The 26,723-nt window shown below is 38.5% G+C and overlaps 1 protein-coding gene across 9 annotated transcripts in view; it reads right to left on the bottom strand.

Moving 5' to 3' along the window:
• DMD (dystrophin) overlaps nt 1–26,723 on the bottom strand; it is a 950,620-nt gene that overhangs the window by 17,889 nt on the left and 906,008 nt on the right. For 3 of the 9 annotated variants that reach the window (XM_030448312.1, XM_030448355.1, XM_030448338.1), the window contains 8 exons: nt 25,105–25,216; nt 20,323–20,459; nt 19,492–19,530; nt 14,968–15,033; nt 13,588–13,653; nt 9,562–9,720; nt 1,377–1,620; nt 982–1,105 (listed from right to left, as the gene is read on the bottom strand). In XM_030448312.1, the coding sequence (XP_030304172.1) occupies nt 982–1,105; nt 1,377–1,620; nt 9,562–9,720; nt 13,588–13,653; nt 14,968–15,033; nt 19,492–19,530; nt 20,323–20,459; nt 25,105–25,216 (947 nt within the window). Of the gene's footprint in view, nt 1–981; nt 1,106–1,376; nt 1,621–9,561; nt 9,721–13,587; nt 13,654–14,967; nt 15,034–19,491; nt 19,531–20,318; nt 20,460–25,104; nt 25,217–26,723 lie in introns of those variants that run through there. The other 6 variants (XM_030448327.1, XM_030448347.1, XM_030448363.1 and 3 more) reach the window with 3 other exon arrangements.

Raw genomic sequence — 26,723 nt, 5'->3', positions numbered from 1 at the left:
ATGGTCTTCATATCAGCTTCTCTTATTCCAATAATGATTTAAAAATAGATCCTGAGACTCCTTGCAGTTTGTTCAGCTTCTGACGAGTGCTGGGTTCACACAAATCAACTTACACCCTGGGTAACTTCTGCACCAAGTGCTGCACTGACAGAGGTGCCTTAGCAGAGCTCATGTCCTTCCAGACCCTGATGGGTGTCAAGGTGGAAACTCAGAGAAAGATCTTGCTGCTCCTACCCAGGCTAAGGATATCTTGTTGTAGTAATGCAAACTCATTTGATTGAGGATGCAACAGTTGATTGTTTAGCATCAGAAAATTTTTACTACTTGGTAATAAATACTTATTAGTTATTTAACAGATAACAAATTAAGAAAATGCTAAGAGCAGTCGCTAAAAACACCAGAATGCTAACTCCACACTTTAGCTAGAGAATATTATTACTTAACCTTAGTCCATAACTCATATAACATCCATTATCACAGCTGATGTGACATTTAGAAAAGACAGTACATGAGCACTGCCTATAAGTGACAGCTCAAGCCTACAGGTTGAGCCATAACATACTAAAAATAAGATCACATCAGTTAACATGGGGATTTGCATTTTTAATTTACATTTAAATTCTTAGCCATAATTTATACTATGTACATTTAAACCAGCCATGTTATGCTTACTAGCAGAACGTCAGTTTGAATAAAAAAAGTTAGCTTTTTAGTGATGTTTATTTTCAAAAGTCAAGCCCTGGCTGAACTTTGTGTTTCATGTCAAAATATTGATGCTATTGTGTGCACCATGATCAAAAGCAAAAACCATAATGAAGTTGTAAAGGGTAAACAGCCAGATGATATCGAAGAGCATTGCAAATGTCTCCTTCACTCTCACTTGAACTGAACAGGACATAAGAGTATTTTCAGTCTTTGAGGATTTTTTTCCAGGAAAATGGGAGTATACTTTTAATGACAATCTGAACTTTGTTATCTTACCCATGGTTTCTGAAGTCTGGCTGCCAACTACACGAAGAAGCATTGGCTGACTGCTGTCTGACCTCTGCAAAGAGGTAGAAGGAGATGATAGTGTTGTACCATTCACCTTGGCATCTGCCTGAGGCTGAAAAGTGAAGAAAAAAGATTATCAGCATCTCGGTACAGTTGCACAAATCTTAACATCACTATAATTTTTATTTATTCTGTAAGTACACACAATTTTCTGTCTGTTTTCACCTTCTCACTTGCAGTCTGCAGAATAATTTAGTATTTTTCTCCAACTAGCCTTTAAAGACAGATGAAATTTCTTGTTCTGTTGCCATTCTTGATATCACTTTACACCCTGTTTGGAAAACAACTCTACAGAGATCTAGAAGAAATAGCTGAGGGCTCACCTGCTCCAGCAGCTGCCTCAGCCTGTGCAACTGTGACTCCAGCTGTTTGTTGTGATCCTCCAGAATCTGCATCCTGGCCTCCAGGCGGCCTTTGTGCTGTCGAAGCAGCTTGGCTTCAGCAATGAGTTCAGCATCCCGGGGGCTTTGTGGAGAAACCGGCATCATCTCGGGTGGGGATGGCAGCGGAGAGAGTCCTTTGTGGTCGTGCTGCTGCTTCAGACGGTCATACTCTGCTTGCAAGTTCCTGTGGAGACAATGACAAGGAGGAAAACCTTTACAAAGCTGAGCGGGCTGGTGCAGGTATCCTCAGCAGGAGGCAGTGAGAAGGCAGGTCCTCTCCTGGGGTGTGATGTGACTGACAACCAGAGGGCAGAGGCGGAGCACCAGTTGCCTTTTGTTCTGCCAAATCCACAACTTGGTAGGCTTACACTTTGCAGATTTTCATGGAGCTGATACTATAGCCACCTGTGAGACAAGCGCTGCCTAAAGGCTCTTGGCATTAACAGAATTCACAATAATTCCCTTCCATGGCACACACAGTGCAGAAGGCTGGCTGGTATCCAGACACCCTCCCAAAGCCTGGGTACGGTCTGTCCCGGGCTCAGCCCTCAGCTTCCCACATTTTATCCTTCCTGGCAGACTCTGGACTGCCTGTTCGCTTCCATGCATGAACACACTCTAGGAGTAATTTGTCCTAAAAGAGGACTTCAGTGATCAAAGCACTTTACCAACACTAATCAAAGAGGACAACACCTGGCTGGCCTGTCTGTTTTACAGATGAGAAAGCTAAGACAGAAAGGCAGCCTAAAAAGTCAGAGCACAACACAGAACTCGAGAGCTCATTTGCAACTCTGTTGGCATCAATCAGGTCACATCGCTTTCCTCTCTTGATATTTGCAACTGCAATTCCAGCCTAGCTCTAAAATTACCAACTTAAGATGAGGAAAAGAAAACTTAGTGAGCCAACCTGTCAAACTGCACTGCACTACCTTTAAGGCTGTAATTTCCACCTTCATTTGGGCTGCCCTGCCTATAGAGTGCTGAAGTCTAACCTAACTTTATGACATTACTAATTGTCTTGTTCTTTTGTACCATAAAACACCAGTTTACTTTAGTAAAACACTCCATACATTAGTATGATCTATAGTAGTTCTAATGAAAAAAAAATAAATCTACCAAGCAGGAAAAGCACAGAAGGGAAGAAACTGAAACCTTGTTAGGGATAACACAGTTCAACAATGCAAAAATAGTAACTTCTAACAGGAACTGTAGGCTAGGGAAGCCTAATAGACTGCATTGGGATTTTGTTGCTATGATGTTCCTTTACAGCTTCCCAGAGCAGAGAAAAATGGCTTGACGTTCTGTTAACTGCTTACTCATCACAAGCAGTGACCCAGATTTTATTTTTTCCAACTCGTTCTTATTTGAGGCTGTGAGAACAGGCACTTTTTGCCAGTTCTTCTGCCTCCAAACCACAATGCACACTGACAGTTTGCTCCGGAGGCTCAATAGCACCTCAGAAACCTCCCAATAAATTTTATTAAGCTCTGAAACACTTCTAAAGATACACTATTGTGACCAGAACAAGAACTGAAGCAGTATGCATCATTTCACATGAATAAGAAAGCAATGCAAAAGGACAAAGGCTACTGACTGTTCTTCAGAATTACTTGTGCCCCTCTGAAGCTGCATGATGGATGCATTGTAACCTGGGACAGCCAGCCCATGTTCCATACAGGATGTCTGAACTTCTCCTCTGAAGAAGTTTTAAAAGGTTAAAAAAGAGGACTGATCATTCTTAACTCAGGTTCCAAATTTCAAGATTTCTTCCTTTAAAACCCACACAAAGAGGGGAGGCTGTGGAACTTTTTCAAACCAAGTTTTTTGTTTTAATGAAATAGAGTTTCGAGTCACTGAAAATCATCCGAAAGAAAGAAAGAAGGCCTATATTGGATGTTGCCTTCAACATGACTTAATGTCTTCTGATACTTCCAGCTGAATGAACTGGTGAATAATTAATAAAAACATAAAAGGGAATAGGAATGAGCATGACAACAGTATAATACACAGTCTTACTGCAAACTAAAGCTTATACAAGACTGATCATTAAGCTTGCTTTTCACGGTCTGTAGATAGAGGCTATTGCTACCCCATGAGGAATTTCCCAGATGTATGATACAGGAATATTCTACAAACTGCAGACTCAAGAGTTTTAAGTGCTGTAAAGCAAAAGATAAAATATCACCCTACGGGAAACTAAAGTTCGTCATACTTACAAAATAAACAGGTACAAAAGCTACAAAGAGATCTGTAGGTATTGCCTCAACTATACAGAGAAGTCCTTCCAGTATCTATGAGACTGAAAAACAAGTGAGGACCACAAAGTCATTCAGATAAAAATGCCTTCATGTCTGACACAAAACAGTTGAAAACTCTTTCTGAAATCCTACAGAAAAAAAAAAGATAAATTATAAAGGATATTTCACATTATCTAAGCAGAGATGTATCTGAATTTGTGAGTTCTGTAATTAAATAAAATAATATTGCTGGAGCAAAGCAATGTCTTTTTGAAGCAAGCCTGTTAGTTTGTCCAGAGCACCTGTCACTGAGTTTTCCAGCAGCACCTTTTCAGTTCAGCTACACAGTCCTTAGAGAGGAGAATTAAGATGCATCATACCAACCTGTTTCAGAGGCATAGGAGTGATGCAGAGCACTGACTATCAATAATATCCTAGTAAGTGGGATCTAAACATACAGAAAAGAAGATCTATATTCACATGGGGGAAAAAAAAGTTGAAAAATAAAAATTAAATAAAAAAATTGAAAGCTTCTGTAAGAATATCCCAGAGGAGAAAACAATTAGCTCTTATTCCTACCTCTGGAATAATTTTAGGCTGTGCAGTCAAAAAGGATTGGTCCTCCAAGTCAGGCATATAAAGCACTGCCCACAGCCCTCAGTGTGCCAAGGAAAGGTGGTTTCTGACATTTTCAGCATAAAATGGGAAGTAAGCAAAAGTGAAAATAAAAGCATAGCCCTCTTTACATGAATGCAACTGAACAAGCACAAGGCAGTACTAAGAAACCTAACATCCCTCCACCATAGCCCAGGTTGGGTGACTTTCATATCTGGCTGCCACAAATCTGATCATTGGGAAAATATATTCTACTTCAGCAGAAGAAATACTCAAAGAAACCCCCCCTTTATTCCATTTACTTATATATTCCATGACTGCACCTCTTTGAAGCATTCATGAAGAAAAATAACACATGAAGCATGCAATCTAACCTTGATTTATGCAACTGTAAAGAGCTTGGCAGTAAAGAGCTCACGAGCTATTAACCACATTTATCACTGGCAGCATTAATTGCCTGGTGACTGAAATCCCAGTGGACCCCGTTTGCTGAGTAGTCCTCTCAGAGGCTACTGAGAATTTGTGAATTCATGTTATTTTTCATCTCCCTACAGAAAATCAGTGGTTTGAAGAAATAAAGCTGGTAACTGAACCACCTACTCCTGTCCCTTACTGGAGTGCCAGGGTTTACACACAATGGTTCAAACTCAAAACATCATCTTCAGTGCCAAAATAAATACCAAAAGGAGCCATGGCATGTTTAGAAATGCATCACTTTCTCACTATTGGCAACCATACAGAAGGAACTTATTTGAGAAGGTTATTCATTGGCCTTCAGATTTGAAGGAACACCATAGCCGTATGGAAACAGAGCAGCTTTAAGAGCAGGGACATTACTGCTTCTCCAGTGGCACACAGCCCAGGGTGCTCACTGTGCAAGTCAGAAAAGCAAAGGTAAGGCCAATAGCTCTGGCTGGAAACCTCACTAAGTTCTCATTATAGCACATCTAGGAGTTGGGAAGAAACCCAGCAGAATGCAAGAGAAGTCTCTTTTACAGAAGTATGTCAGTGGTCTTGATGCAACTAAGATATTAGGAAACAGTCACTTTCTTTAGTAAATAAATAGCAGGAAAGTATTTTAGTTCTTCACAAGAAGTTCTAAGTCTCTGTCACTGCAAAACAGTATGCTATTTAATGCTACTGCAGTCCACCCTAGTTAGTATAACTTTTTATAACCCATTCATGTTCTGCTTTAGATGGATGCCAAAAATCTGTCACCCATTTCTGAAACATATTCACTCCTAAGGAAATTTCAAAATGTTTTGGAAGTAATTTTTTATTTTTTTTCTCTTGCATTGCTATATGGTAATAGAGTCTTCCATAACTACTTTATGTCTACTGAATATCTAAGAAATGGTCTTATCACAATATTGCATATGATGTAAAGCTAAGTAGGGGTCTGAAGGCCTAATAGCCAAATGAAACATTTTCACCAACTGAAAATATTCTGCAAAAGGCTCATATTTTAGCAAATATAAATTATTTAATGGTCAAATCCTAGCTATACATTATTTAAGAAAGTCATATCTGCAACCCACAGAAGCACCAAGGTCTCAAAATACTAGCAGATAAATAATGAATATCTAAGAAGAGGACCTTGGAATTGAAAAAAAAACCCAGTCAGAATGGTGTCACAGCTAGGTTAGCTGATAAGCTGGACAATACATTTCAGAAGAATTCAAAACAGATGAAAGAGCTTTTTAAATGGTCCAAAAGCAAAACTTGGAATTAACAATTTCAAAGAAGCTTTTTAATTTAAGTAATGAGTCAAGATGGAAATATTTGCAGACCAGAAAATGTAGCTGAAAACTGAATGGAGATCATAATTCAATAACCTGAAGAAAAGTCAAATCACAGAGCAAAACATGGCTGTTTTGAAAGGCAGGAAGCTGTGGGGAGCAGAAGAAAACAAAACAAAACATGACAATGAAATGTTTTGAATACCATTGCATTGCTTCTTGTTGGTGCTTGATGAAGCCTTCCTTCCCCAGTTACTGAGAAGTGACAGTGTGTGCTGGCTCTAAATAGTAAGTAAATAATAAATAAAGATTTATGTAAAATAATACAAGATACAGCAGAGAGAGAGAGAGAAATTTTCATTTGCAAAACTAGTAGTAAGTGTGAGCACGAAAAGTTGGGTCAACACAGGCAGGAAAGGATGGCTGCTTATCTGACACTGCTGGCTGCCCAGCCACTCACCTTCCCAGGCATAGGCACTGCCTCCAGTCCAGCTCAGCACTGGCAAGGAGATGCACTGCACTTACAAGACCCAGGGTTATTTGCAATGGAGATGAAACAGTTCAGGTGCTCTAAGATGGAGCTGAGGTCTGGGTGGTCACAAGGTGATTTGCATCATGTTCAGCTCATTTCCAAGTAACAGACTCACTGAGTTTTCACACTGGGGCAATAGACAACTTTTGCTGGGAGGGCATTTTTAGGATCATCATGGGAAGGAGTATATGTTCACCCTCCTGAACTGGGTTCACACCGGTTGCTGATTACCTTCAGCCAAAAAATGGCTGAATCGCACAAACTCAAAGGAGGAACAACAATGGAAAATATAAATCTAAAGTGACGAAAGACTGCTTTTTAAAGGTGATAAGGTACTTGAATGGCTCCTGGCCGACCCTGCCTCAATGGCTTACTTTTCTAAAGAGTGCTTCCTCCATAAAATCACAGTTATCTGGCCCTGGCAAGCTATCAGGACAACAAGAACTTGTTCAATTTTGAGCAGCTGCCTCACATCTGATGTACAAGTTATTTCTCTGAAGTTGCAGAGACACAAATAATGATTTTGTCAAAATCCACGAAAAACACAGCAGTGTGACCTCCACGATGTGCTACAGAAACAGATCTCACTCTCCCTGTTGCATTGAGATTTAAAGCATCCATGAAAGGTGACACCCTTTCCTTAACTGTGCCCCCAGTAGTACAAATGACAAAACAACAAGCTCTAACCAAGCTTAAAATCTACAGCTCTTGTTTAATCCAGAATTTGCAAAATTGAAAGAGGGTGTTTTTAAGTTGTAATTCCTCTCTGAGATCTTTTACTTGTTCTTTGCTATTAGTTATTATATTAAATAAAGTTCATACTGAAGAATTTTTTAGCCTATTTGGCTTTCTAACTCCAGCTTATACTAAGATAACACATTTCTAATCTAAAATGAGGCTGCTTTAAATGCCATCTTCCTTCCTGGTGGACAGCTTATTTTGTACACAGATAGAAAAATATTATAATTTTTTTCCTGCTTCCTGGTGGCGTTTAAAGAAGTAATACTTCTCCCCTGAAAACTACTCAACTTTACTGCCTATATGGGACTAGTTACACCATATTTCTTAACTACTGTATGTGAAGTGTAATGGCTTATTTCAGAATACTGATCTTCCTCCATTTTGGAAAGTACTTGGGCTTTATGCACTATATAGTAGGAAGTCTGGGTTAGTTTCAAATTCTCACTGCTGTTCAGAAAGCAAGAACTTTGTTTATTACAGCTTTCTGTCTGAAACACTTTTCTCATCCTTTTTGTCTACTGATCCTCTATGTTCTCCCAAACCCACCTGTGTTCTTGACCCTTTTTCTTTATTTCTCATTCTCCAGTTTATTATTATTTTTTATGTCTGTCAGATATTCTTCCAACATTTTTCATGCAGGCAGATAAATAAACTCCATGTGTTTTTTCTGCTACTAATTCCTCACAGAAATCAGTCAGATTTTAGGAGTCTGAACTTCAGCCTAAACTTAACTGAAGATTTTTCAGTCTGAACACAGAGAGGGTGCATCACAACTGGAAACATAAGGGTGTGACAAAATAATGCGGATTTAAATGTAACTCTTGAAGCAAATAAGCTTTTAATCAAAATAGCATGTGTGAAACAAACCACTGGTTAAATTAGTTGCCTTTGCATCTAGAGATTTGTAGAGCTAAGTCTATGCAAAAATAAAACCTATTATTTAAGGAGAACAGGCTCCTTCCTTCTGCTGGCTTAAGCATACCACTTACACAGAAAAATGAGTTTAACCTGCAGAGGACTAGCTGAGTCATGATCTAGGAGCTGATCTAAATCTTCCTCCTATTCCAGGTGACAGCATAGCTTATTTCAGGCTTGTCCATGCCAGAACCAACTGAAGCTGTTTTGCAAGTCCAGCCTCTGCTCTTTGTAAAGAAGTCCAAACCACAGTCCCATGGCGATGGTGGGGAATTGATGAAGTTACTGTACCATCCAAAGAAGACTTATGCATGGAGAGCAGGTATATGAAACTGCCAATTTTTGCATATTTTCATGAAATGCCTAAGAAATGCCATTACTATAAACAGAAGTACCAAGCTCTTAAAGAAGCAAGAAAAAAAAAAAAGCATTAAAATGCCAACAGACTGTACCATTAAAACTGAAGGAAGCAGAAGAAATACAAAAATGTTTGCTTGTTTTTTTTAGCTCTAAATTATTTCTACATGATAGTCCAATTTAGGTGGGGATGGTTTCAATTATACATCTGCTACAATCAAGTTCTATCAGGTTTTTTACTGATGGTCCACAACTTCACAGTATTGTAGAAAAGGGGACTGAAGTATTGGTATGCTGCAAGAACCCAGGTGGGCTTTTTTTTTTTTTTAATTAATGAAGATAACATCAACTAAACTTGAAATTACAAGTGGTAAATGATACTTGATATTGAAAGGCTAAAGAAAAGGCAACACCAAATAGAAAGGAGAGCACTAAGCTTTCAACCATCATCAAAGTACTAACGTAACTGAAGAAAATGCAACTTTGTAACACATTTTATACCTCAAAATAATATCAAAATGAACTCTACCTAACTGTATTGTACAATTATTTCACATATTCTATACTTCAAAGAAGTGAGATAATTTCAAAACCTCGTGTATCCCAGTGACACAAGAAAAAACTGTCCTTCCAAGAACCTGCACCTGTCTTTTCCAGAGAAGGGTACAGAAATCTGCACCCCCTTTCCTCTCGTAACAGCAAAATAAATTAACACTGGCATGAAGCTCGTTACTGTCACGGAAATAAAGGAAATGGCAGAAGAGAAAGAAGTATTATGAATCACAGCAAGCAGAGCTTGTCACAGGCACCAGGAATATTAGGTGACCTACATAGATCTTTGAAGCTTGCCATTTTGGAGGCTTTGTGAGAGACACAATGCTGAGTCAGGAAGGAGGAATGAGTTAACAACCCCATCACTCACAGAGAGAAAGCCTTCATTTGCCCCTGAAGCACACAGCCCAGAGCTGTGGTAGCTGCTGGCAACTCACCTGTTTTCCTCCTCCAAGTCTGCAAGTATTCTCTCCAGTTCCCCTCTCTCCTCACTCTCCAGAGAAATCAGGATCTGGGCAGGACTTCGGGGCTGGCTCAGGGGGGATTCCTGGTTCAGACTTTGGCAGTAGTGCTGGATTAACAAGTGTTCATCATCGCTGGAAAACAGGGGAGGATAAATCAGGCTGTTCCCTTCCTCATTTTCCACTTTGTAGTGACTACAAAGAGATAATTCACTCCCACTCCATTCTTACAAAAAGATTTTCTGAACTCTTTACAAATAACAGCAGAGCAATGCACCTGCTTAGAGCAAAAATCTGCTGAACTCTTTCATTTAGTCTGATAATTTTCCTTCTCTGCAGAGTCCACCTCACTTCCCCTTTGCTTCTCAGATACTTAAAGCTGAGTTCTGTCACAGCTGACAACCTCAGCTTTCCTCTTTTGCTTAACTTCAATTAGGAATTCACTTGAGAAAAAAGGACATCTTCTGCTGCCTGATTTGTGTTGTGGAACACATTCAAGCAAAGAGAAGGCATTTATTTTTACACCTACAAACTCTCCTTACATAATCAAGGTGTCCTTTATTAGTCTCTGTAACATTGTATAAGATGGAAACAAAAAATATTGACTCTATCAAATGAACTTATGCTATTTATCACTGAGTTTGTTTTTTCCTTCTTAGATTACCAGTCATGCACACCATCAGAATACAAATATATTCTACTTAAGATTCTATTTATATTCTATTTAAGATCCCTTCTTTTTATTATTATTTTTATTGCCCCTGAAGCTGTTCATCACTGGAAAGATAAACATCTGTGGAAGAGAAAAGTAAATTGAATTCTGATGAAGGTCCACTTCCCAGAATCACATAGGAGTTTTAGGTGCTAAGGTGATTATGTCCAGGCCCAAAGTTATGCAGCAAACACCAACAATAACTGAGAAACCATGGGAGGCTTTTCTTGACACCACAAGTCAAGGACAGCAAAAAATTATACTGCTAGGAATCTTGTTTTTCTGGTAGTACTTATTATAATAACATAATTCAGGCAATTATTTTTTCTGTTACATTTGTAATGCAGAATTTAGCAGGCATCCTGAATAGCTGTTGTTGCTCAAAAATTAGAAATTCCCTTGTTTCCATTTTGCTGCTGAAAAGGTTAATTATGCCATCTTACAGACAGTAGGAGGGCTAAAGCAATGTGGAGCACATTAACAGTAGTTCATTAAAGAGAAATATTAATTTTTCACAACAGGCATCCTTTACTTTCTCTGAACAAAATTTTAAAGGCTTGCAAATTCCTAAATTTATACTTTTCATGAAACACTTCAAATGCCATTTCCTTCAAATTGCTTTGAATTTTTCATGGTCTTTATCCATCTTAAGTGAATTAGCAGTGAAAAGGTGGCACAACTATCTCAATACAATGTAATTTTGCAAGGCATACCCTTTTTGTGTGATTTTTCAGTCTACAGGTATTATGTATGCATACTTGCAATAACACTACATTCTCTGTACACTTCTCTGTCTTCATCTCAATCTAACTACAATCATAAGCCTGATAATTCAAAATCCATGAAAAATTAAACAAAGAATACTAAGCAGAACATGAAAAACAAAGCTGAAAGAAATACAGTTGTGAATTCATGGTGAGATGTGATGTTGCTGCAATTTGTATGTGCATCAGATTTCTTCAGAAATTCGGAACGTTCAGATTTATTCTAATTTCATTAGTACAAACTGAGTAACAAACTGGATAGTAAGAGGTAAACATTTTAACTGAATCCTTATTAATAAAAATTTTAATTAAGCAAAAAATTAATTGAATAGTAAGACCAAAGTCTAATGCAGAAGATACTTCCTACCTATGATTTTGTGACTGAAGACACTGAAATACATTGGGGCAACAGGAAATTCTACATACAGCAGCATTACTATTATCCATAAACACATCAAGTTGTTATGGTACACGGAAATTTAAATTATCTTAAACTGCATGAAACTATAATGACATTGAATATGGATCAGTTTGAGGTGTCATTTTCATACCCTTCTCCTTTTTGAATCAATATATTAAAACAATGTACTTGTTTATATAAGGCATTTCTTTCAAAGTTGGTAAGTAGCAATCCTACCAAGTCAAAAGAGAAACTATTTTGAAACAAAGAAACAGCTTTACTGCTATCCAAGAATGTCACAGGTTCACAATTCACCTTACAAAATCCTCCTGATTTGGCATCTCAATTTATATGACTGGAAAGTTGCCAGAGTACTGCGCTTTAAAGGAACACTACAAATTCAGTAAAAAGATTACATCTGAATTAAAAAAAAAACTCCCCTTAAACTGTGGTAAGGATGAGACTACATAGAGCAGAAAATAAACTCTTAGGAAAGTTGATATTTGAGATTTTTTTCCTATTTGATTAATTTATAATCTATCCTTTTAAGTTGGACAGACAACTGACAAGCATTCATTGTAGTACTTTAAATGTAAAGCCATAAATAAAAGCTTTAATTTTTATAAAGTAGTTTAATCCAGTAGCATACTGAGACCTTTTTGTGGTTTTCTGACACGATAATATATTTATCCTTCTCCTCGCTCAACTTGGTAAGCTTCTCCTACCAAGTTAAATAGCAAAGAACAAATTTTCAAGTGCAACACTGAGTTGTGTGCTTCTATTGCATTTTCAGAAACATTACCCGCAATTAATTTTCTAATTCTAGGTCTTTTATTCAGAGAATGAACAAGATTAAGAAAAGCTTGAGTGAGGAGAAGGATAAATATCTTATCAAGTCAGAAAACCACAAAAAGGTCTCAGTATGACACTAGATTAAACTACTTTATAAAAATTAAAGCTTTTATTTAAGGCTTTACATTTAAAGTACTACAATGAATGCTTGTCAGTTATCTGTCCAACTTAAAAGTTTACTACTGACAATATTTCATTGTGAAAATGAATCCCTCCTGACTTATGCTTGCAATGTATTCCAGGTATTTGTAGGCAAAAGATTTGTTTAACTCCACTAACCTTTTGAATGACATTTTCCCAAACAACATTTTCTAGCTTACAGCAATTTAGGCATGAGTAAGACTGCAGTTCAGGTAGAAGAGTTACCTTTTCATCTTTGTCCTTAAAACACATCAAATCATGAGCGTTTTTTTCCAGGTAATATGTAGTGTAACGAGGCAACCAGGTGCCACTAATTGCCAGGGAGTGAGCATGAGCTTGTGTCAAGCCCACCTGTGCCCAATTAGGGCAGGCCCCTACTGCGCATGAGCAGGACCGGGGGCCAATAAAAGGTGAGTCCTGAGACACAAGCTCAGCTCAGTCCTGAGCACGCTTTGCAGAGAGGTCAGTCGCTCTTGGAGCACTGTATTACCTTCATTGTGCCACTAGCGCTCATCGCTCACAGGGTGAGGCTCTGAGAAGTCTCGAACCCGGGGCTTCAGCATTGCAGTACTGGGTCTTAGTGAGCTGCGCCACCAGAGCCTCACCTGAGGGCAACGAGCGCTAGTGGCGCAATGAAGGTAATACAGTGCTCCAAGAGCGACCGACCTCTCTGCAAAGCGTGCTCAGGAGCAAGCCCCACCTGTGTGTCAGGACTCACCTTTTATTGGCCCCATGGTCCTGCTCATGCGCAGTGGGGGCCCACCCTAATTGGGCACAGGTGGGCTTGACACAAGCTCATGCTCACTCCCTGGCAATTATTGGCACCTGGTTGCCTCGTTACAGTACAGTAATATGGAAACTATATAAACACAGGAACTACTAAAAAATCAGGTCTCTTAATAAAATAATAATTTTAATTTTGAAAAAATTGATAACCTGTTACAAAAATTTTATATTAAGCTGTAAGCCATAAATCTGTATACTACAATACAAATTGAAAGAACATGAGTTCATAATGAAATTGAACTAGATGTGGTACGTGGCCATGCAAATCCATGACTACAGAATTTTATTACAAGTTATTAACCTTCACAAGAAAATATATTTCAAAAATATTAAAACAGTGTACTTACATGCTCTCATTAGGTGAAATACTGTCATTTAGATAAGAACCATTGGTGTTCTCCATTTCTGCTAGCCTGTGGAAAAATAAAAAAGACTCATTAAAATCAATTATGTTTCCCAGAAATTTTACTTGCTCTAACAGTCCTGAAAGAATTAAAGACCAAGATGTTTTTGATGACTTACAGAATTTGAATCTCACATCAATTTACACTCACTGTTGAGTATCAAAAAGATGTGCAATAAGCTATCACAAAGGATTGGTTTTTTGTTACAATTACCTGGCTAAACTCACTTTTAAGTTTTCAACCCTTTATCTGAGGTTATGTTCCACTCCTCATGATTAATTAGATAGATCCACTATCAAAGAAAAGCCTTAAGATGCCAGGGGATTACACAAATTGCTTTGTACCTGGCAATGTCATCATCAGAACTGTAATGATAAGTAATTTCTCATTGGTTTTCAATACTCAACCACTCCTAAACATTCTGTGTAATTCAGAAATATCTTTCCTGATCAAGTGATTCTGGGGAGAGAAGGAGGAAGCTGGAATAACTATTCATGACCTCAAGCCTAGCAAATTTGTAGCTTGGTGGAAAAAACACGTTACTTCCTTATTTTTGCAATTAATGCACTTTTTGATCCTTAAGAGTAACATGAAAGCAGACGAGTGAACTAAAGCAGCAATATACCACTGTTTTAATCTTCCAAATGAAGGAAAAATCCTGCTTGTGGTATATTATCATTAAAATGGCACTTGAGATTCAGGTAGAGTTTGGAGGTTTCTGCTCTTCTGATTTGTAGGATTTCACTAGGCTCCATTTTAAAAAGAAAACCCTAGGAAGAATCACAGATTAGTTTGGCTTGGAAGGGACCTTTAAAGGTCATTTACTCCAACCCATCCTTCCATGGGCAGAGATATCTTCAACTAGATAAGATGGCTAAGAGCCCCCATCCAACTTGGCCCTGAATACTGGCAGTGATGCAGAAATTACCACCTCTCTGGGCAACCTGTGCCAGTGTTTCACCACCCTCATTTTAAAATTTTTTTTCCCTCTATCTAGTCTGAATCTACCCTCTTTTAGTTCAAAACTATTAGCCCTTGTTCTGTCACAACAGGTCCTACTAAAGAGTCAGTAATCTGCGTGCACAGCTTAAAGAAAAAACCCACAAGACCCACAGGCACACAGATGCTCTGGCATGCAAGTTAGTTGACAGCCTGGTTAGTAGCAACTGTAAGTGATGCTTTGCATCCCAGGACTGGAAAGCAAAACCCCATGAAACTTTGTTTCTCTAAGAAGTGCTCAGATAGCAGGTAGCCTTTGAGATTTTATTTTTTTTTTATGATTGTTTACAGAAAGATCTGCCTAATGTCCAGCTGGTCTCATACCTGCTAGCATAATGTTCAATGCGTGAATGAGTATCATCATGTGAAAGCTGAGGGGACGAGGCAGGCCTATAAGGCAGAAAACACTGATTAATCACAAACAATATCCCTTTAGAAGTAAAAAGACACTTAGCTACGCCTATACCCTCAGATATCTATGCCTTATGCTTATGCTATGATTGACAAACAGCAAGTTATAGCTCCAGGTACTGTGTGTGCCTCCTCAAGCTGTCGGCGCAATTGTTTGTGGTACCACATCAGGGACTGTGACCATTTTGCAATCCATCTGTTGCAATGATTCTTCTTTGTACCAATCCCCAAGCAACCCTTTTCCAAGGGATATATGGAAGAGCTTTCATCCTGGTTTTCCCTTCACACCTGCCTGCTTCATTGGTAACTCTGTTTCACACAGAGCCCTGTCCTTGATGCAGAAGCTCTGCTGGGAATCTCTCCTCTGCCTCCCGCCATACACCAGTGCCTATGTACCACTTAAAAGAGCCTTTAAGGAGTACTCCACAAGCAACTAGAATACAAGAAACATAAAATGTCAGAAATGAGCTTTTATAACACACTGTAGATGCTGATGATTTGCCTAGCATCTTTCCAGAGCTGCAATCTGAACCATAGATCCATAGAACCATAGATACAGGAGGACACTGCCAACTACTTGGAGTTTTCTGCCTGACAAACCAGATGGTATGAGGTCTTCTTCAGTTTTTTATTGCTGAAAACAATTCATGGGACTTCCCTCATCAATTAGAGTGTGATTTCTAAGTCTCAATTCTGGAAAATGTCACCATTGAATTCTGACTATGCAGTTCAGAGAGCACTACTTGCTGCTGCATGGGATTTTGCCAACCTATGTGTGGAGGTGCTGGAGTACCAAAAAATGATGCAGCTTCCCAAACTGTACAGCAATCTCATTTTACAGCCAAATTTCAACTTCTCTTTATTCTGTTTCTGCTGGATTTCCTGACTGAGGAAAAACTTTTTCCCATTTAAAACTGTGGGACACTGTGACTCAGGCTGGGTCTTCCCAAAGGGGATTGCTTTGCATTGAAAGAGCAGGTAAGTTTTGTATTAACTCGTTATAAACCAATATGGCAATAATCTTGTGGTTTGCAATCCTTCCACATTCAGACTTTGATAATCCTGCAGTAAAACTACTATACTGGTCATCTTCCAGTTTTCTATTCAGCCTGCAAAGTCACCTACAAAGTTAAAACCCTTTTGAATCCATAGTGCTAGATGCTGGATAAACAAAAATCATCATCATTAATGTGTTTTTTCACAGAACAGCTAAGTTCTTTTAGGACATCTCAGGCTAAGTATCACAAATCTCATTTTTTCTAAAATGAGCTTTGGCCTTCAACTGTACTCTTACCTACCATGTGTACCACACATGGTACCTAACGTTACCACAGCACACCAGAGTTCAAATATTCAGTTGACAGAGTTGTCAGTACAGCAGAGACTCATGTGAGATGGGCAATGACTTCTCTGCACCTCAATAACCTATTTTGTGTAAGAACATCTATGCTAAAGGCAAAAGGATGCTTTTTATCCAGAGCAGTGGATTATGAAGCAGGATAACAGCGTTTTCCTGATAAATTGATGCTATTCCCATTTTTTTGTTTAACATATAGCAGATGTTGAGCTGGTCTAAGCTGGTATCATCATTTAAAGAAGAGGTCTCGGTTTCAATGCACACACAAATGTTTCTAATACTGTGCACAGGGTAAGAAATCTGTGTTAAAAGTAGCTTTAGTTTTGAGCTGTACCAAGAGAAGTGATGTACTTGTTGCAACAGTGCAAGACAAAAAGACTGTGTGATCATATACTTGATGCCTTGAATCCAACCTTCACCTTCAGAAGTAAACAAAGTGTGTGGTATACATCTCTATATTATATATTAAAGACAACACAAACTTGTTGGAGCTGCTTCTGTCATTGCATCAGCTGCAGGAAGGAAATGAGGCTTCATATCCAGGTTTGTCTCCACTTCAAGACATACTTGACTGGAGATCAACCTCAAATGGCTTTTTCAAAGTTTGGTTATGAAAGCTAACCTGTTGAGAAGCACTGCAGTTATCCTGCTGAATTCAGCTGCTCAGAGGTACACTTTTGACAGCATCTGAGCCAGCTTGGGAATGACTGTTCTGCTGTGTGGACAAACTCTTAGATGTCCATCTGTGCTAGAACTTACTGCCCTTCCTTTCTGAGCACACATTCTCAGTCCACCTAATCAGTTTGAACAGTCAGCAAGAAGGCTGAGGGACCTAGCTAATATTTAGCCAAGATAAGCATCCCTTTTACAAGGGCTCCACAGCTGCATTGCTCAACCAGGGGTCTGCAAAAACAGCGTGGGAAATTCCAGTCAAATGGTAGCTGAGTGGCAAATACCTGTGACTCCCTGGCTGGCAGGTCAAAGGCCCTTTTCTGCTGAAGCATCAACTTCTTGAAAGTGTAGAATTGAGTAAATTGTATTTGTGCCACTGACAGCCAAATAAAAAGCCAAATTCTCACAAAAAGTGTGAGCTGCCCCTTTAAAATCAAGCTGTCTCTTTGCAAAATACTGGATAATGTGCAGTCAGTGTCACTAACTTCTAAAAAAAATATAGCGTCACTAACTTCCAACAATAAAAAATATATCTATGTATGTATTTATAAAGAGTTTTAGATAATATGCCACATTGATGTTAGGAAAGCTCTGAATGCTGCCAAATTATGTTCTGGGCTGCTTCAAAGATTACCAGAGCACTGTCATGAAAGCACTCAAAAAAGGCAAGATCTTAAAAAACGTGGGAAAGTTTTATGATAACCAGAATCAGAGATTTGATTGCCAAAGTGAGAATCAGCCCTGTAACTAGAAACAGCTTTAAGCCTGGCTACCTCAGTAACTTGTGTTGTGGCCCTGGTGGTCTAGGACTAAGGAAAGAAACAAAGTTAGCAAAACAAAATGAAGGGTAATTCTGTCCAGTCACTATTACTTTCTTAATTTTCTGCTTTCTTATGAGACCAGATGATAGGGCTGTACTTGGGAAGATACCTGAGCTGATAAAAGGTGCGACCTGTGTACAAAACCTGGTTCTCAGTATTCCTCAGATTTTAAGTATTAGATGCGAGTTAAAATCCCTGTAGTATATGACATCAAACCTTTGGTGTGAAGCTAGCAATGTAGCCATACCATAATGTTATTGCTCTAAGTTAAGTAGAATTAAGCACGTTATGGCAGCTTAATTTCATGTTATGTCAGACAAAGCAATGGCATTCCATGCTATCTAAGCTTTCTTTAAATATTACTTTTAAATTTTCAAGTGTTCTAAAAGGTAAGAAATCTAGATCCAGAGTTGAGTATATAGTATGCTGCAACCATCCCCTGATGTACTTAAAGCTGAAAATGCATCCAAAAGATCAAAGCCCTTCTATTTCAGTCTGGCTCCAGCCTTTTGGCATGTTCTTTGGGTGGATTTCCCACCATATGAGGCTGGCAGTACTATATGCGTTTCTTGGGTACTTATAATAAATTTCCCAGAGAAAGAGCACTTCATTTGATATCCCAACTTTTTGTACTCCATAAGAAAAATATAAATCAATATGCAAATGTATATATTTCACCATTGTTTATTCTACTAAAAAGTCAATGAAGGTGCAAGCCATATACATGTCACCATATAGAAATATAAAAAATTCTATTAGTTTCTCAATAGTTACCAAGATGTGAATTAAAAATAATCCGTATGTAACATTATACTAAAAATCATCCATGTATACCTGGTAGTAGCAAATGCCACAATGGTCAATATATATATATATGTGTGTGTATATATATATACATATACATACATCTTTAACTTATGCTGAAGGTATTACTACAACAGTAAGACAATGTATGTGCAGGAATGGTGCAAGAAAATCCAGTTCATAGCTGAAAATTCCTGCTTTTTTATCATCGGAAAAAAATACAGTAAACATTTCCCCATTTCAACCTGCCTTCACAGATTTTACTGTATCTAAAAAAACATAATAAAATATCCAATGATCTTTGGATTCATCAGGGCTCGTGAGAGGGCGGGTGTGCTCGGCTGTGTGCAAAAGCAAAATATAACTGTATCTACAAAACATCACTCCTGAAACTGAATTAAATCCATCACATTCAATATAAATCTTTTGAAAAGCATTTAGCATACATTCAGAGGTATCGACACTTATTCAGAAACACAGGCTTTTGAAAGACAAACTCTCATAAGCATTAGTAGGACTGCATCAAAATCCCTGTTAATTAGATGAAAATACAAACTGCAGAAAGAGTAAACAGTACACAATCCACGACTGCTGGTAATTCCTGTATTCATCCCATTCTATTCATTTAGGATCAAAACCTTCCTTCAGAGAGAGTACCAAAGAAAATAATTGTAAAGAAAGAAGGAAATGAACTTATGTAAAACTAAAAAAAAGAAACAAACAAAAAAGTGAGGGAACGCAGCAGCAGTAGCAGCAGCAGCACACTTCAGCAAAAGTACTCACGCAGAATCTACTGGCCAGAAGTTGATCAGAGTAACAGGACTGCAAGACAAAAAATGAGGAGGTGAAGAGAGAGGCAGAAGAAACTCAGCAGCAAAATAATTACAGGAAGGTTTAAAAAAAAAAACAAACCAAAGAACAAAAAACCAAACACAACAACTGAAAAACAGAAATCCAACAGACCAACATGAATGACTGCAAAGAGCAACCAACCAAAAAGTGAGAAAAAAACTGAAATCTAAAATTAAAAAGAGAGAGAAAGAGAGAGCGAGGACAAGCTGTGTGCAATTGCCATTAAATAACTGATTAAACTTGTAAAAACATCCAAATGGTACTGGGTTACTCATTGATTTCTCCATGTGCATCATTATTGTTTTTTTCTTGCCATAAAGCCTTCAAAGTCATTTAATAAGACCAAATTTATGGGGTGAGCAAATAATAAATCAGCTGGGAAGCTTGAAAACACAGTAGCCTAATTAAAAAAAATAAAAACACAGAAAGATAGCCATTTGGAAGGAATAAAAATTTAACGAAGAGATCATTAGTCTCCAAATTGCCATTTCAAACTTATACGTTTGTAAAGCTGTCAGTAAGCCAGTAAGTATTTTTCTTTCACTAACTGAAGCTGAGGTTCCTGTATAAGGAAAGATGAAAACAGAAGAAAGCAATGGCAACTGGAACCCCAGCTTGTGTTTTCCTGCCAGCCGAGGTTAGCAGAAATGAAAGAAAAAAAGAGGTTTTATGCATTTAGGAAGTGAAAAGAGTTGGCACCAGCTGGGGAGCTCAAAGAGCATACCAAATGAATTGCTACTTAGACACTTTAGAGCTACTCACGTTTCCATGTTGTCTCCCTCCAAGACAGTTTGCACAGGCAGGTAGCCCATTCGTGGGTGCTTTGCAAAATATCTTTTTGTTCGAAATTTGTTTTTTAGTACCTTGGCAAAGTCACGGACGTCTTCTCCTGAAGTTGTCTGAAAGCCACAAATCACAATTCAGTCATCTTTCATGAGGTTATTATGGTTTTTTGATTGCCTTTGCTGAGTCACTTAGAAGAGCTGTGCCCACACCAAGCAGAGTTGCCAATGGTTTGAGCTCCACAACCATAAATTTTATTTATTTGTCACTATCAACTTACAACGTACTACAAAGTGACACTGCTAGTGGGAAGAAAGGGAAAAAAAAGAAAGCCTCAAAAATCCCTGATGAACTCATACCTCATCTCAGGTGATTTCAAGAGGACAAGCAATAATAAAAATTTGTCATTCCTCCATATGGCTCAGGGGACTGTGCCTTCTTTTTGTTTGGCATTGAAATGGCTGTAACAGAGGATACACAGCCAGCCCCTGTGTAGAGCAAACTGGCAAACTGGCTGTAGAGCAAACAGAGCAAACTGGCTGAATCCTGACTCTTACCTCATGCTTGCCATCTACATCTCATGGACTTGTCAGACCACCAAAGTCAGGCCCATACACTCTTGGTACATTTTCTTTCCAGTTTCCCTTTTTGGTGAATCCTCTGCTACTAATATTTTGCTCAAAGAGAAGCAGGAAGGTGGTGAGAGCTACTGAAAGGTCTTAAATTCCTGTGCCTGTTTAATCTGAAGGTATCAAGCATTTAAGATCAATACCCTGAGGAAAGTACAAATTGCACAAAGTTTTCTGTTCCCTTGTCTGCAATCAGCTTTCATTTCTGCTGTAGAGACCAGCAGAGGAGCATGAAGTAGAATTAATTTCTTAAAGACTGAAATGAGCCAGGAAGGGTTCAAAGGATATCTGCTGGGAAGATCCAAGACTTCCTGCTAGCCTGATTAGAAGTATGAAGAATTTTTTCTGAAGAATTTTAATAGGAGAGGAGACTTCGGTTACCTTGTAGAGACAGTCGACCCTGAAATACTGCTCTTCTACACTAAATTAAGTTACTCCTAACCCACATAACAATATTGCTTTTTTCACTGTATCTAATTTACAGAAAAGAAATGAGGGAAAAGTTAATCTGACATTTTTTAATTAGTTCTATGCCTTCTATTTAAAGAGGAAGGAGGTGCTGGGACCTATCACTCAAGTCAACCTTGGCAGAGCTGTTGAAACACAGATGTATGTATTTTTAACTATTGTCTGGGTAGAAAGACTAAGAATGTCCTGAAAAACAAGCTGCAGAAAGACTGAAATGCCTCAACAGAAAGGATAAGTATTATCCCTGTACTGACGACACCTACAAGCTTCAGGCAAAGCTGGAAAGAATTTTGCTGTCTTCCTGGTCAGTCTGTCTGTCAGGAAAATTCAGTGCAAGCAAAGACTGGCAGAGAAGTGACACAGCAGAACCTACAACCCAGTACAGGAGAGTCTGTATTTTCAAGAAACTGAGAGAATGCCTCATAATATTAAGAATCACTTTCTCAAAACATCAGAAGTAAAGACATTTTGGGAAAGGGAAGGCTTAAATATGCACAGAGAACTCTGGAAAGGGGATTTACTGAGGTGGCCCCTGCATTCCCCAGCAGGAGGAAATTCCCTCTGCTGAATGTCATCTGCAATGCCTGCTAAGGAGAGCTCCTAGGTCAGCATTAGGAGCCTGTACAGAGCACACCAGCAGGGGACCGAGAAAAATTGCTTTTACCTAGTCTCCATACAAATGGAGCTTTCTGTCCAGTTTGTTCACCTGTGTCGTTTGTAACCATTTATTCCTATCTTGTCTGTTTTCATTGCTGTGAACACTCTCCATTGCATTTTGACTGTAATTTGGATTAAGTGTTTTCAGATACGAATAACAATAAAACATTCTTCACCTTCCATGGACTGTTAGAACACCTTGCTTCCCTCAACATTCTGCATGACAAGTTTTATTTTATCAAAAATAAAATATAATAAAAAATTTTTAAAAAATCAAAAATAAAACTGTATGTTTGTACAGAAATATCCTGATTGACCTGGCAGCACAAGAATTTCAAGAAGAAAATATGTCTTCCAATGAAAACCAGAAGCACATCTGATCCTATTACCAAAGAAGAACTTCACTTTTACTATCTGACTTTTCCCACTTTGGTTTAGGGAAGTGATTTACCAAATCACAACCCCAGACTTCAACTGACTGTAAATAGAAACTGTGGACAGGTATCTCAGGTTGACATGCTTCTTTCTAACAAGGTGTTTTTTATGCTGCTGTGTCATTGGTCATTAAACCCAAACAGAATGATCCTACAATTTAAATCCCAATCTAGAAGTTGTCTTCTATGCTTAATCTGAAGACTCTTTATAAGTTACCCCTCTTTGAACAATAAATTGAGCTGTGCTGCTTTCAGGAATAATGTTGACATTTTTCTGCCTAAATGAAAATTAGGGAACTGCCTGGTCCCTACTCTTCCTTAACCTTTTGCAGGAGAGGAAAAGTTATCATATCCCTCAGATATTAAACATGAGTTCTCAAATCTCCCCTAAGCAGAAAAAAACCTGCATTACTACAAAATCTCCTGGAAGTAAGAAGGAGGGGAATAAAAATATCAAAACACTTCACTGTGCACAGTTTGCTATTGAAAAGATACATCAAAGAAGGCATCATACATCTTCTGTTTGCCAAAATGCTTTTTAAGGTGAGAGATTTGTCTGGAGGAAGAGGAAAAAAAATACTCTGTGACCTGCAAACACCTTTTCATTCATTTAGAAAACAATTACATACTAGACATGATGACTTCAGTGGATGTCTTGTTCAGTCACACAGTACTCAGGTTTATTCTTTCAATAGCAGCAACACAAAAAAGATAAGGGCTTGCTGTGCATCACGTTCCTTTTTTTTCCCCAGTTAATCCTTCTCTAATTCAACTGGCTGCTGGTGCAGCCAGGCACGGCACATTAGCACGGGCTGCTGGAGTTCAGGATTCACAAAAAAATGTACTAGCTGTGAATGGTTCTTTATTCTGATCCAGCAATCTGGATATGGTTGCAGGTTTTCTATTCATAACAGTGTTTGCCTACGAGTAATCTGCATTTTTGGGAGAACAGAAACCTGCTGGACCCTGTTTTGCAATGAGTGCTGCAGGCTGTGTGTGGGGGTAGGGTGTCTTACAATCCTTTTTCCTTTTTCTCTGCTCAAAATGCATCTTAGGAACAGGTTAAGAACACAGTAGCAAGATGTTGCTCTCTTCACTGTTCACAAATCCTCCATGTCACTTATTAGCAAGAATAAGAGTTTCCAACTGCAAAAAACCTCCGTAGCTAACTCAGCTGCAGCTGGAAGAATCCTCTTAACACAGTTGGCTGGTTGCTCTGCCTACAGCTGGGATCATGAGAGTCTGCTCTAGGAATGTCAGTGATGGTTAAGTCTGTTCAGACCTGCCCAGGCAGTGCTAGCATTTCCCTCTAACCTGTGTAGCAGTTCAGGAAAATTGCCCTTTCTACCTCAGCCCCTAGGGGATGATGCTGAAAAGCGGCAGCCAACACCAACAAAAAGCCAGCAAATGAGTATCAGTCGCCCTCAGTCGCCACACACTCAGATTAGAAACTGCCATTTAAGTGCTACAGAGAAAGTTGATAGATAATGTAAATAAATATTCATAAATTAAACCTAACAAAAAGACTAGTTTTGTTCTAGGGGAATAATTTCCTTTCACTTTCTAAGTTTCTGAGAAAAGGTGAGTCTTTCACTTTGGCAATGCATTTTTGTGCAGATGAAGATGTAAAGCTCACTTACACAATTTTATGAGGCTAGTCCATGTATAATTTTCACCTTATTTTACCAGCATATGAAAGTACAAGACTATGGACCATTTTGTCGCACTAGGAGATGACAGCCATGGAAAGCACTTTTTCAAGACCACCACAAACAACAGCAAAGTTAGCTGAAGCTCAGTTGATGGACAACTCGAGAGGTCCTCTAATTTATGCCCTTCTGACCTGATCATGAATGCCCAGAGAGTAAAAAGAGCACACAGAGAGAGTAGCCTGGAACTTTTGCCAGCTGTCTGGTATGAAAGAAATGTTTACACAAAAGTGATCCTTTTGAAAGCTGTGAAACGAGCAAAGACCCTCAGCAATTCATCAATACAGCACATCTACACTGTGCTGCTTTCAATGCTGTGACACCCACCCTTCAGAAGTGAAATTTAACTTGCTATTCTTGAGAACTTCCCTGATGTTTAATATCGTGAAGTGATGGCACAATAATGCAAAGGTAGCACTGAGCAGTAAACAACTTAAAAATCCACTCATACTGCAGGGAAAACAAGTGGCAACTTGCTGAGGAAAGCAATTAAAATCTTGCAATGATAAGAAGAAAACATTGCAATCTAAGATATGCATGAGTATTCACAGAAATCACAGGCTTTTTTTGAAGGATCCATAAAGTGAACTATGGCACTGAACCTGGAACAAGTCAACAGCATGCAATACTACATTACAACACGGCACTATACAAACAATGAACTTCAATTTCCTTCACACCACTGGAGTATCCTTTACTAAGCATCAGAAATTGTTGGCATGTGTGGTATATAAAAGGTAACTGAATTACTGGGGAGGGAAAGAAAAGCCACCCAAATGCTCCATTACCTTGCAAACACAGGAAATGAAGTTTTTCCTTTCTACATAAGAAGGAACAGTAAGGGTCAGTAAAACAGCTACTTACTGGTGTACAGTATTCCACCATGGGATAGTGCATTTTATGACCTTTTGCGACACGGCCAGAAAAGAAGCAACTTTGGCAGATGTCATAGTTAAAGTGCTTTAAACTTCTGTACCTAAAAAAGGAAAAAACAAAACAAAACATGGCTTCAGAGCTTTGTATCTGAATGCTTCATATCAGCTTGTCAAGTTTCCTGGATTAGTAAATTCTCTTCCCTGAGATGCCATAGAATGTATGATGTTGAGCAATGGTCCTCTGCCACTGAGAGACAGGTATTGCTGCCCGAAATGTTTATCAAAGATGTGTATCTTCAAAAACATTTTTAGCACAGAGCAACAAGCAGAGATTTCTACACAGTCACTCTCCCTCAACATATGAAAGATATCACCATGCTGATCTCAGTTCTTTTGCTCTTCAGCATGATTCCTAATACAGAATGTCCTTAGGAAGTAAAATTCAAATAAGTAACACCCTCCTCAACAAGTCACTCCTGCGAACTTCTAAGTGCGGCATAGAATCAAGATTTTCTTTCTGTCCCTCCTAGCACCTCTATCAAAATAATTTTCCCATATGGCATTCCATCCATGAAAAACTTGAATGCACTTTCAGGCCATTATTTAATCTCATCAGCTCCATGAGGCAGCTAACTGTTGTATCTGCTACACTCAAGTGCTTGAAAGAGCCAGAGGCATAAGGGATTGTCTTGTTCCAAACAGGCAGAGCAGTTCAGTCACAATGACCTCAAAAGAACATTGTTTTACATGTACTGAGGCACACAGTATTAGCTTTCTAAAAGCCTCCTAACACAGTATCTTTTTGTCAAGTGTGTACACAGGGTCTCAAAGACTTGCAAAGCCAGAGCAAAAAAGTCTGCAACAGATTCAGCTATCATGGTAATAGATTTGATATATAAATTTAAGAGACAGATGAGATCAGACAAGTAAAATTAGACTCAACACAGAACTCCAGTGTCTGCTTCATGAGTTTTCTTGATACTTGCTACACAATATCCATTCCCTTGCCATCCCTTTATTTTCCCAGTGCTGCACTTTTCAAATCTATCTACTTGTCTTTGGCTGTTTATACAAAACTGTGTAACTAACTCAGTAGTTTCCCAAGTTGTATCAGGGAACAAGAAAATTAGATTTTATGGATGTGGTGAACTACTCACATCCCATCCCCAGCTATCCCTAAGTAATATTTATAATTTCCCATAATAGTCAAAAGGAATAAAAGCAAGAAGAATTTAGATGATGAGAGGCACTGACTCAATCAAGAAAGCCCCAAGATACAAACCAAAACAATGCCTTTATTATTTTCCCCATTTCTTAATCCCTGTGAAATTATGTAACAGAGAGCACTGCCCCACTATATGCATAAAAGTAACATTCATACTCTCCCAGGTTAGAGCAAAATGATGGCTTTTGTATGTGGTACTCCTTGTTGGTGCTGTCTATCTGGCTGTAAGAAATAAAATTACAGAAAGCTCCTTGCAAATAACACCATACTATAGGAGGAGAAACGCCAAATGTAAAAGATGACGGTGCATAAAAAAAGGACAGAAACTATACAAAGCATCTATTGCAAAGTGAAGTGATAAAACAAGTCTAGGCATAATTGAA

Source organism: Calypte anna, chromosome 1 (assembly GCF_003957555.1).
Source record: "Calypte anna isolate BGI_N300 chromosome 1, bCalAnn1_v1.p, whole genome shotgun sequence".
In the NCBI taxonomy this organism is placed as follows: domain Eukaryota; kingdom Metazoa; phylum Chordata; class Aves; order Apodiformes; family Trochilidae; genus Calypte; species Calypte anna.
The sequence above is the reverse complement of the archived record's forward strand: the minus strand, read 5'-3'. Positions and strand labels throughout refer to the sequence as shown.